The sequence below is a fragment of the Rhododendron vialii genome, chromosome 7a (assembly GCF_030253575.1).
Source record: "Rhododendron vialii isolate Sample 1 chromosome 7a, ASM3025357v1".
Taxonomy (NCBI): Eukaryota; Viridiplantae; Streptophyta; class Magnoliopsida; order Ericales; family Ericaceae; genus Rhododendron; species Rhododendron vialii.
In genome coordinates, this window is record NC_080563.1 from 32,438,015 (window position 1) to 32,450,619 (window position 12,605).

Genomic DNA, 12,605 nt, shown 5'->3' on the forward strand with positions numbered 1-12,605 from the left:
AGAAAGCCTAATTACTGTAATACAAATTGGCGTAAATCATTCGAAAGCCTAATTACTTGTTTCCTGTATCGTTACCCCTTTCTTTTGTTTCTTGTATGGATTCTCATTTTTCTATCGTTTCCCAGTTAATTTTTTTGTACCAGTTCCCATGTCCTGGATCATTTTCTGCATCATTTTCTCACTTCTTGTTGTCTTTCCCTTTCCCTTTCTTCTATCAATTCGTTTCTCTTGAACCTGTTCCAGTTTCGTTTCCTTCATTTTCCAGTGTCTTTCCGTGGATAGTTATTTTCATTTTTTTACCACCTTCCATTTGGTTTCTCATATCGATTTCTTACAGTCTTCCATTCCAACAAATCACTACACCATTAGATGACGAAGAATCCTCAACGCTTTTATTTCTGTTTACTTTCTTGGTGGGGAAAGGTAACCATCAATTATCAGATGAAACAATAGACACATGTGACGATGGGGCCCTCAGCGCACGCGACATATCTTTATTTCAGATGAATTTGAGTGTATTGTCATTTGTATTTGAATGAGTTCCATCTGTGAGTCCTCTATATAAAGGACGCGTCTGTAAAGAGTAGGGATAGGTTTTGGATACCCTCTCTCTCTCTCTCTCTCTCTCTCTCTAAAATCCTCTGTGTTGCTCTCTGCTTTCCTCCTCCTCCCTTTGTAATTTCTCTTCTCTTCTGTATATCTTCTCTTTTGTATATTTTGTATAGGGAAGTGCTACAATACACACCCCTTATTTGGGTGTGTATCATATGCACCCTTATTAAAATACACTAAAATGTTATGAATCCCAAAATGTTACGAATCTATTGCTAAAAAGTTACGAATCATATTGTTGAAAAGTTACGAATTTTTAATATAAAAGTTACGATATGAAATAAAATGTTATGAATGACCGGTCCTACAAGTAATTTTTTATGAGGTGACACAATATGAACCATACAATAGGTGCATATGGTACACACCTTAAAGGAGTGTGTATTGATGACTTTCCCTTTTGTGTGTGTTATATCGACCCTTTAAATATCTTTGGTATGGTTGTTCAATAAAATAAGACCATCAAATATGCTGATCTACCCTCATTTCCTACAGATAACTTATTGTAAATTTTGATATCAGTAGTCCAATGTTAGACCCTGGTCTAAAGCGGAAGTCGCACAAATTTTTGTGAAAGAACGTCGGTCAACAACGTACACATATGGCGAAAGAGATTTAAAGAATAGAGTCAAGAAAGTGCACTTGACAATAGTATACTATATACAATGGGTGGTTGTTCAAAAAAATAAGACCATCAGGTATGCTGATCTATGACTTATTATTATAGGGCCAAATGCACCTTTCTTGTGTTAACTGGTCAAAGAGTCGAATTATTACCATTTCTAACATATCTCCTGAAACTTTACGATTGATCGTAACAGAAAATAGACGAATTGAAACCACAAATCAATCAATACTCTATACAGAAGCGTTGAGCCCCCAAAGCCTCTATTCTCCCAATTCTAAATTCGTAGATTTTTTTTTTTTTTTTTTTTTGAGAGAGAGAGAGAGAGAGAGAGAGAGAGAGAGAGAGAGAGAGAGAGAGAGAGAGTCCCATCAATTATATTGATGTTATCCTTCTCTGTACCATGCTTCTAATTCTGCCACTTCCGTTTTCTGGAACAACCTTTTGTTAAACCATATTCCACCTCCACCGTTTATTGTTTTTTTTTTTTCCCGTTGTCTTGTGTATTGAACGGCTAAAATGCTAGTTCTTATCTATACAACGCTCACACCAGAACTCCATACGTATCCACAAACGCAAAGAGAGACTTTGTTAGGGATAAAATTTTCACTGTAACCATTCTGGTGCGAATTTGTCAAATAAACTTCCATGACAAATAGGGAAAATACAGAATGCCGACAAAGCTGAACTTCAACCAACTGCACAAAGATGGAGTTCCAAGGATCTTATTTGAGCGCTAAAAGCTGATATTTGTTCACTCTTATTTCCGCTTTACAAACACCCCACAATCATTTACGATAGAAAGGCCAACCAAAGCCTCTCCTTCCTCTCCATTTCAGTAAACATGAAAGCATTGTTTTTCTCTTTTCTTTGACAGCCCAAGATGAGTACTATTTCAAGGAACATTTTTCTATTTTCTTTTCGGGCTGAAAAACAATATTGCAGCTACCTCTAGGTTTTTAGAGAAACATACACAGTATACTTTGGCACAGATATACGCAGAAATTATATACACGGAAAAGAAACATCAAAAGTAGACCTTCGAATACCCGTCTTGCTTTCCTATCATTCAGGATATACAAAATACGAACTGCTACCTCTCAGGCACTAAAGCTTTCACATCACCTATTTCAAAGACCCCAAAATACAAACTAGACAACAAGCAAGAGGCTGCTACCATCCACACACACACATCAACCATTGACTATTGCACCCCCTGCAAAACAAAGGCCCTACAAAAAACTCAAACAAAAAAAATGGATCTGCCACCACTAAATAGAGCGCGAACAAGTATTAAGACTGAAATTTGGATGAAGGTTGTTTATAAAAATAGAAAAAAGAAAACAGTGAAGAATCTACACATGGTGAGCCTAATTTGTATGAAGTATTTGCTTGAAAGAAACAAACTAAAAAGACGTTAGAATCTAGCCGTTGTCAGCCGTTACATTGTTTAACTTTTTTACTTCTGAAGTTATCATAAACAAAAACAGTTTACTATTTCTGTTCTGTTTTCTTTGCCTTACTGAAATCCTTGGTCGACATATCCTGAAAGTTTCCATTAAGCAATTTGAAAGTTTGCATTTGAGGATTTTAAGTATGTTAAAGGGTACCACAGCCATGAGGGAAGAAAAATGGATTCATATCATTAGGGTGCGAAAGGGAATTGATATAAGCACTTCCCAAATTGTGAGTTGATTTTTGCACTCCCCTTTTGGAGTGCGGTTAACAAATTGGGGAGTGCGAAAATCACTCCCCTGATAAAATGAGGAAAGCTATAATTATTAGGAAATAAAATGCACAAAGTGCAATGGAAAAATAAAACCATTTTCAGGAGAAGTTATGAAAAACAAAAATCTACGGCTGAATCACCTGGTCATGAAGACGTAAGAGAAGATGTTGGTCCTGAACACTGTCTCAAGCTCTGCTCGTCAATCTGCTTGATCGATGCTGCCTTGTGCTGTCCAGCTGCATTGTTCACCAGGATGTCAATTCTGCCACAGGCATTCACCGCCTCCTCTACTACCCTCTTGCAATTCTCGCATCTTCAGTCTTTGCTTCTTTTAGCATTTGAAGGATATCTTGCGCAACTTTCTCCTCTTGAGACCTCACATAAGTGAAGGCTAGGCCACGGTAGTACCCTCTCCTGTGCAAAGCAGTGGCAAACAGCCCGTCCTAAGCCAGAGTCGCCGCCAGTCACGAGTGCCACCTTGCCCTGCATAACCCAATGGGAGACATTATTATGTATTCACAAGCATGCTTTCACATAGTACGTGAGGCAACTGGATTGTGTATATCTATAGTCTATGTTTCCAAGGGAGCATGAGTTCCTAATGTGCTTTGAGGCTGTTGCGTGCATAGAGTATTATCGATTCGTATACTCTTGCAATAATCTGCATCTCTCTAAGTCTAGTTTTTTTTTTTTGAATGGCAAAAAAAATTTCATTAATCTTGAAATTGTTACAGCACTAATAGGAGCAATGAAACATCATCTTTAAAGAACAATCATTTGCTCAATTTGAGACCCAAACCTACGATTGACAAAAAACCAATCAAGGACACCCATTTGGGACGAAGCCCACCTGAAAAGGCTGAAGCCCCAACACTCTATATGAGTCCAATAATAGCCAGATCAATACAAATTTAGCGCATAAAAAACAAAGGCCTAAAATTTTAGTCATGTGGTCCGAACAGGAACTCGACACTTCAAATTAATTTTGAAAGAAAATTAGACTATGCAAAGTGAATCGTGGTCTGAATAAACGTGTGAATCTCGATATAATTATGTAAATACTATGGGACGACTGAGTTACATCTGACACATGGAATGAGTTACGCGATGTTGGGATTTTCATTAAAAATCCGACAACCGCTGCGATGATCCTCAGATTTTTATTAGTCTATGTTGAATTTTTGGGATTTTCTAGAGACTAAAATTTGGGCGCGTTCAGACCGAGTTGGCGCTAACGGAACGCGTAATAGACTGTGTCAACGGGGGAAGGAGACAGGTGTAATTACTTCAGAGACAGGTAATTATTACTTCAGAGACAGGTGTAGTTACCTTAACCTGTTTCACCATTCCACCGTTGTATAAAAGCAACTAAGCTCTTATTTTTTACTATACAAAGCAAAGGAAGAGATTAGGAACCAAAATAAAAAGAATAGAGATTCTTATTTGGTTTAATTGATGTTAAATGGGAATACATGCGATGGCTTGTTTATAAATCTTACGTGTTACTCTTAAAACTAGACCATGTCAATAAGTTTTGAAAACTTGAATTTTACTTGTTACTGGTACATGCTCGTGATAATATGATTCATTCGAAACGGTGTCCCGAGCATTAGGAGATGTGTAAAGAATCTAGTGATGTGAAGTTATAAGGTTGGACATGCAGTCAGGCATCACAGGGTATTGATATCATACCACTCTTCAATGGGGTCGCTCCCCAACTGACTGGCAACAAATACCGTTGAATGCTATTATTGCTTGAATGTACAAAAGTGATAGAGAAATGAAAAGTTCCATCTCTTGGAACGCCGAAATGGGCCATTGGTCTATAAAGCATGTTACTAGAAAATTCAATAGAAATGTTTGAATGTTGTTTTGCTCTTGAGCTGTTATATAATGTAAAAATATTTTCATGGTCAAACCTGTAACTTTGGTATACGTATCTCATCCAAGCTTTGGCTTATGAAAACCTTTTTCAATTTTTTCAAATTAAGGTAGATAGCAAGGTGTGGGCCAAATGCGTTGTTGGGATAGCTGTGGTGTATAGCACGTCTGTAAAAATCAAGAGTATTGTATAGTCTTGTAACTCGTAGTGTAACTGTTGTTAATGTAAACGGTGTCAAGCTATATTTTATAGACACTCTGCAGCTATATACAGAAGCTTCCGCTGTTTCTCTATATATGTTGTTGAGTATGCTCTGGATGATAATGATTTTGGAGGCCTCGGTGATTCTGTCACTGGCTGGTCACGAGACCCTTCTTAGAGTTGGGCCGTGACGGGGTGGTATCAGAGCATGATTTGGGATCTATGGTAAACTTCAGAGTATAGGGGTACACACCACATATTTGGCATTTAACAAGTAAGTTGAATATGGAGTGACTAGAAACAAGTGAATTAATGGAATTCTTATTTTAATTTTTTGTAGGAATGGCATACCATAATTATCATCAAGGAAGGGATGAGTGGGGCAGGTATAAGGTGGTTTTGTAATGGTCAGGTGTGTACCATGCCAGCTTCATGGACATGGTGGAGTATACGAAAAGTATGTGGAGGGATGTACAAGACAGGGTGTATCAAGAAATTGAAAGGGTGAATAGAGAACATCGCTATCCTCCACCAATGACTCAGACGTTTGTCTAAAATAGGTTACAAATGCAAAATGAGTCTAGTAACAGGCAATGGAACTGGCCATTTCTTGGCAAAATTATTTGGAGTTAAGGAATAGGGTGGAGGCAGGAAGATCTGCAACCCAAGGCCCCTGTTAGTTACTTCAGCACAGGCCTCCATCTCTATGCCTGCGCCAGATAGGAGGGCGCAACATGTGATTTTTCGGGAACCCATTGTCGTTGAGGAGGTCAGTTCCGATTCAGAGAAAGATCTTGAAGAGAATCCCGATATCTTCCGGCTCCGAGTAGTTGATGAGAGTGTACTTAAGAAGTTAGGATAAGTTATGACATCTTATTGTACACATTATACATCTTTTTACATTATTCACAAGTCCACTTATCCTTCTTAAGTACACTCCCATCAACTACTCGGAGTCTAAAGATATCATAACTATGTCGGGATTCTCTTCAGGATCCTCAACGTCAATGGGTTCCCGAAAAATCACATGTTGTGCCCTCCTATCTGGCGCATGTGTAGAGGTGGACGCCTGTGCTTGAGTAACTAACGGGGGCCCTGGGTTGCGGATCTTTTCGCCTCCACCCTATTCCTTAACTCCAATAAGTTTGCCAAGAAATGGCCAATTTTGTTGCATGTTACTAGACTCGTTTTTGCTTTTGTAACCTATATAGGACAAACGCCCGACTCATCGATGAAGGATAGCGATGTTCTCTATTCACCTTTCACCTTTCAATTTCTTGACACACCTTGTTTTCTGCATCCTTCCTCATACTTTCCGTATGAGTAATGCTATATATACCGATTGGGGGGAGGGAATGGGGGGAGGAAAATCGTACTGCCAGCCGCCGGCGGGCTGTCTCCGGCCACCGGACGGCCGATCCGAGCCGTCCAAATTTTTTTTTTTAAAAAACCGATGGGGCCCACGCGAGAATCAACGACATCCGAGGTGTGTAGGGTGCTTGATCCGAGCACCCTTTTTTCGTGTATATACTATCAAGCACCCTACACACCTTGGATGTCGTTGATTCTCGCGTGGGCCCCATCGATTTTTTTTTTAGAATTTTTCAAACGGCCAACCAAACTCCTCCGTATTGGTGGATGTTATTGAGACTTACAATCTCAATAACGATACAACAAAAGACTACCTCGGGATGGGAGAAATCGAAAAACCAAAGGTCTTCTTTCGCTTCGCGCTGTGTTATGTCCCTTTTATGCGATTTTGGATGCTACATAAACAAAGCATACGTTCGTAAAATTCACTGGATGATGGCCGTGCTGCTTCTTTCCAACGCCTTAAATTTGTTGTGCACCGCAGAAGACAAGCATTATACCCAAGTCACCGGTACATCCCACGGTTGGGACGTGATGTTTTATACGTCTTACTTTATCTGAGCTTTCTTGTTCCTTACCGTAATTATGTTGATCGGGAGCGGTTGGTCATATATAAAACCATATTTGAGAGCGAAGCAGAAAATGTTGTTGGCTGTTGGTGTATCGCTTCAGATTTTTGCCAACGTTTCTTACATTTACATCAACGAGAGCGGCCCTTCTGTCAAAAATTATTGGCATTGGACTTCGGCATTCTTTGTTCTTGATGCGTTCGGATTTCTGGTGGTTATGGTCCCGATTGTCAAGTCTATATGGTATCTGAAGGAATCCGCAAAGGCTGATGAGACTGCTGCAACAACGTTGGCAAGGATGACAACTTTGCAAAATTTCATTTTTTTGTGTGCTTGCATATTGGTATGCGACGAGAACAATGAAGTATACAATTGGTTACGATGATTGTCACCCGGGTTCGGAGGTGGATTCATGGGTGGAGACATTCGCCATTATCTTCTACATTGTGATGTTTTCCCTCTTTCGGCCGACGGAAGAAAACACCCAGGTTCGGAGGTGGATTCATGGGTGGAGACATTCACCATTATCTTCTGCATTGTGATGTTTTCCCTCTTTCGGCTCCCTCTTTCGGCCAAACGGAAGAAAACGAGTATCTTGTTCAAGATGAAGAGGTTGCTCTGGCTACAATTCGGACAGAGTTCGAAGACTTTTGAAGTTCGGATGATTCAACCTGTGGAATTAAGAAAGAATTGTTTTCTCATTCAATATGTGCAAATTGATTCATGGACAATTCATAAATAAATAAATAAATAAAGTTGTACTAGATCATTCAGTGGAATAAGAAGGTTTGTGTATGGCTCTCTTTTCTCATTCAATTTTTGATTTTTGATCTTCATTCCCTATGTTTTTAGTACAGCTCCAAATCCACCATATTCAAAACATAGAAAATTTCGGGATCCGATCTCCTCTATCCCGAAAATCCCCTCTATCCCAAAAACCCCTATTCGATTATCCTGCCTCGAAAATTTCTTGCTTTGCAACCGGACTTTACAGTCGAAAAATTTCTTGCTTTGCAAAGGATCCAAAAATTTCAAGAATGGGTGGCTGTTCAGTGAAATGAGACGGTTAATCTGCTGATCTATATCATGACTTATAAGGCCAAATGCACCTATCTTGTGTTTAACTTTTCAAAGACTCAAATTTTGGCCATTTGTATTCCCCGTCTTGTTTGATCTACCAAATGCAATAACAAATCAAATAAGCAGCTTTGTTGGGGATAAAATTCTCGCTGTAACCACCTGTAAATTCCTGGGCGATTTTTGCGAATAACTTCCATGACAAACAGGGCACAAAGGTGGTGTTCAAAGCATCTTATTTTAGTACTTAAAGCTGGTATTTTTTCCACTCTTATTTCAGCCTCGCAAACACTCCACAATCATTCAATCAGAAAAAGGCCAACAAAACCTCTCCTCCCTCTACATTCATCTCTTTTCTTTGAGACTATTTCAACCAACATATTTCTATCTTCTGCTTGGGGTGAAAAACAAAGTATTTCAGCAATCATAGGTCTTTAGAGAAACATACAGGGTAAACTTGGTTACACGAAAAAAAAGACATCAAAAGTGGACCTTCGAAGCCATCAAAAGTAGGCCTTCGAATACCCGTTGGTTTAAGTAAACCAACGCGCTTGCTTCCCTATTACAGGGGACATACAAAATACGAACAAGCGGCTACTAAACCTTTCACATCACCTATTTCGAAGACCCCAAAATACAAACCAGACAACAAACAAGAGGCTACTAACATTTCCCGCGGACACATCATCAACCATTGACAATTACACCCCCTGCAAAACAAAGGCCCAACACAAAAATGGAATGAATAATTCGAAGACCCCAAAATACAAACCAGACAACAAACAAGAGGCTACTAACATTTCCCGCGGACACATCATCAACCATTGACAATTACACCCCCTGCAAAACAAAGGCCCAACACAAAAATGGAATGAATAAATAGACCGTCCACCACTAAATAGAGCACGAACAAGCACTGAGACTGAAATTTGGATGAAGGGCATGCATGATAGAAAGGAAAACTTTGAAGAATCTACGCATTGTGAGACTAACTTGTATGAAGGATCTGCGTGAAAGAAACAAACTAAAAAGACCAAAGAATCTAGCCACTGCCAGCCGTTAAATTGTTTCAACTTTTGTGCTTCTTAAGTTACCATAAACAAGCAGTTTCCTATTTCAGTTTTGTTTTTCTTTTCCTTGCCGAAATCCTTGAATTTGATCCATTTATCCTGAAAGTTTCCATTGAGCAATTTGAAAGTTTCCATTTGATAATTTTAATTAAGTGGTTAATTCCACAGCCATAAGAGAAGAAAATGGGTTCATACCATTTGGGTGGATGACCTGGCCTGTGATATAAGAGGAGTCTGCATTGCTAGCGAGGAAGACGTAGCAGGGGGCAACCTCAATTGGCTGCCCTGCCCTCTTCATTGGCACCTCCGACCCGAATTTCTGAGTCTCTTCTTCGTCAAACGAGGCAGGGATAAGCGGGGTCCAGATTGGGCCGGGCGCTACGCCATTAACACGTATACCTCTTCCTACTAACTGGAGGGCAAGTCCTCTGGTGAATGACACGGTCGCACCTTTGGTGGCAGTGTAGTCCAGCAGCTTGGGGTTGCCCTTGTATGCCACCACTGATGTAGTGTTAATGACGGAGCTCCCTTCCTTCATGTGCTTCAAAGAATGCCTATCATCACCCAGCATGTCATTCACAAAGCATCTCAAACCTAACGACTAGCGCAACGAGTGATACTTGACCGGGAAATAGAAATTACTTGTATTAACTTGCGTTATGGTAAGTTTGAAACAATCATGAATCTTTACTGAATGCTACAAAAAATAGAAAATTTTACAAAAAAACCAAACTGAACTTGAAAACTGCATGACCAAAATTTATTCCAGATAAGACTCGCACCGGATTTGGATATGAATGCATCAACTTCATCTTCTTCGCACTTTTATTTAACTTTTTGTGTGACATTTTCTATTTTAGTTTTATGAACTTCACATCACAGTGGGAACCCCCTCACACCGCGATAATTAGATAAAGTAAATGGAACTTGAGTGATCGTTCCAAGTACTTCATTTTCTTAACCTTAACAAGTTAACAAATAAAATGCAAAAAGAACAATCCAAAAATAAACCAATTTAAGGAAGAGCTATGGAAAATAGAAATCTACTACTAAAACATTGTGAGGGATAGTTACAAAATGTACCGGACTTACCTGGTCATGAAGAAGTAAGAGAAAACATTAGTCCTGAATACCCTCTCAAGTCTCTGCTCGTCAATTTCCTCAATCGATGCCGCCTTGTGCTGCTCAGCCACATTGTTCACCAGGATGTCGATTCTGCCATAGGCATTCACCACCTCCTCTACTACCCTCTTGCAATTCTCGTCGAACCCCAAGTCTGCCGGCACTGCAATCGGGTCCTTTGCACCTTCAGTCTTTGCTTCTTTTAGCATTTGGAGGGTATCCTGTGCATCTTTCTCCTCGTGGGATTTCACATAAGTGAAGGCCACGGTTGCACCCTCCAGTGCAAAGCAGTGGCAAACTGCCCGTCCTATGCCAGAGTCGCCACCAGTCACAAGTGCCACCTTGCCCTGTATAACCCAGCCAATGCGAGCCATTATGTATTTGTGTAACTAGGGAGTGTGTGTTTTCATAAAGTATGTGACGCAACTGCACCGCGCATATGTCTATGCAGCGAGGAACATGTTTTCATAATGTGCTTTGATGCAGTTGCGTTTTATGGTGCATTATAGGTAGGTTGACCGCATACTTTTGGTAACCAGATAAACTGCTTATTTTTTTACTCCAATTTTGGCTTGGGGATGGATGGATTTTCTGCCATTTCTAACTCACAATCTTATCCAATGCTCAAAGTCATAGACAAGTCTAAAGAAAGTTGCTTTCATGGTGTGTGGACTGGTGGTTTTTGAAAATTGACAATTATTTCGTAAACCATGTTCATGTGATAAATTATGCGGGGTAAATGATCTTACTTAGTATTCGCAACGTGAGTGAGTATCCAAGGTTGCTACAGAGAAGGCATAAGTGAAAGGCAGAGCTTCTACTTTCACAAAAAGATAGAAAAAGGCTACTAAACAAGACAAAACAATCACCGTACCGCCCAATCCAGGAAGGATGCGAGATAGACCTAAACTTTCACAACATAATAAAAATTGTCTGCTCTCGGAATAATTTGCCACTAAAATAGTGATCCCCTATACCCTCAAGGGATGTTATGCCCTAAAATCATGACCTCAAATCCAAGTCGGCAGGCATCAGGGCAAAATCACAACAAAGAAAGTTCCCTCACCACATGTTACATACCACAATGGGGAAAAAGTATTTCTACCGTAACCAATAATCCAACCAAGGGTGAGTTGCTCATTTTTTGTCTTTATCCGTTCCTGCCATTTTAAGTGGTATCTGGTTTGTGTCATGATTTCTGTAGCTTAAAATACAAAATCTATGCTGTTGGAGTATATATAAAAGATTCTCTCTCTCTAACAGTAGTTGAATTCCAACGAACTAAGCCCCAAAAGATATGTTCATCAAAATTACACAGTGTACCAGGATTTTAAATAAATAAAGGCCTTTACATGTTGTATTGATCATCGTATCGATCGTTCCGTATACTATTATTTACTTGTGTATCGGCCAATATGGTCTGATATCGGGAGATTTATGATTGTATCACTCTTATTTACTGGTGTATCGGCCAATTAATATGGTCCGATATTGGGAGATATATGGTTGTATCACATGTTTTCAAAATGACCCCTTAAATTATAAGATCCTAACTTCGACCCCATCAAACTATGCAAACCTTTCCACATGGGTCTGTCGGTGGTGTCACTGGTGGAGCCAGGATGATTTGCATTCGGCGATGGTGAAATTAAAATAAACCAACCATTAATAATACAATTATTATCTAATACGAAAGAAGCACACATGCTCGAATGTTAATTATTCACAAAAGCACGAGCAAATGCTCGATGTAGATGGACTCTTAAATATTTTGCAAAGTTCACATGCATCATACATACGATTGTCCAAAAATGTGTAATTATTCAGTACTCCCCGTGTATACTCCCTCCCTCCTCATAGCATATGGGGCCTACATATGAGTCCAGCATATATGGGCCCACATGTTATGTGAGAGGCGAAAGTATACACCGAGAGTTTTGAATAATTTTCCCTACATAGCATTGTGCACAAAATTAATGCATGGATGAATAGCTTCGGGGGGCATGGTAGTATGAGTACCTGGAGCTTATTGGCAGGCTTGTAATCTCGGCTAGTAGCCTGAGGGACGGGGTCCATGACATGCTCCCTCCCAGGCTGGCTGTCCTGCCTCTGCGGTGGAAACTTCTGCTGCTTCTCCTCGCCGCTACCGCTCGCCATCCTTCTCTCAAACACCACTCTCCGAAACCTCCTAGCGTCTTCGGTCACCAAAAACGTCGCCGGGAACCGACTCCTCCGGTGGGCTGTGCAAGGATCACTGCGACCAACAGTGGTTGCTAACACTCTCGAGTTGTTATAAACACCACGAGATAACATACAAACAAGGCGTGGGTTTGGGGTGTTTTTGTCA

At 40.0% G+C, this 12,605-nt stretch overlaps 1 protein-coding gene across 2 annotated transcripts; it reads right to left on the minus strand.

Annotated features, from left to right (window-relative positions):
- Positions 1 to 8,569: 8,569 nt before the first annotated feature.
- On the minus strand, positions 8,570 to 12,605 carry LOC131333323 (NADPH-dependent aldehyde reductase 1, chloroplastic-like). 2 transcript variants are annotated; one of them, XM_058367785.1, is made up of 4 exons: positions 12,278 to 12,605; positions 10,229 to 10,605; positions 9,332 to 9,690; positions 8,570 to 8,776 (listed from the first exon to the last, which is right to left on the minus strand). In XM_058367785.1, the coding sequence occupies exons 1-4, from the start codon at positions 12,569 to 12,571 to the stop codon at positions 8,754 to 8,756; spliced, it is 1,053 nt and encodes a 350-aa protein (XP_058223768.1). In that variant the 5' UTR covers positions 12,572 to 12,605; the 3' UTR covers positions 8,570 to 8,753. The 2 variants fall into 2 exon arrangements, with proteins under 2 accessions (XP_058223768.1, XP_058223767.1); XM_058367784.1 differs by lacking the exon at positions 8,570 to 8,776 and adding an exon at positions 8,816 to 8,906.

Coding starts and splice junctions, on each gene's coding strand:
- LOC131333323 (XM_058367785.1), bottom strand. CDS start 12,571: ATGTTATCTCGTGGTGTTTATAACAACTCGAGAGTGTTAGCAACCACT. Junction 9,691..10,228: donor TCTTACTTCTTCATGACCAG/GTAAGTCCGGTA, acceptor GGGTGATGATAG/GCATTCTTTGAAGCACATGA. Junction 8,777..9,331: donor CCAGGTCATCCACCCAAATG/GTATGAACCCAT, acceptor TTTGTTTTGCAG/GGGGTGTAATTGTCAATGGT.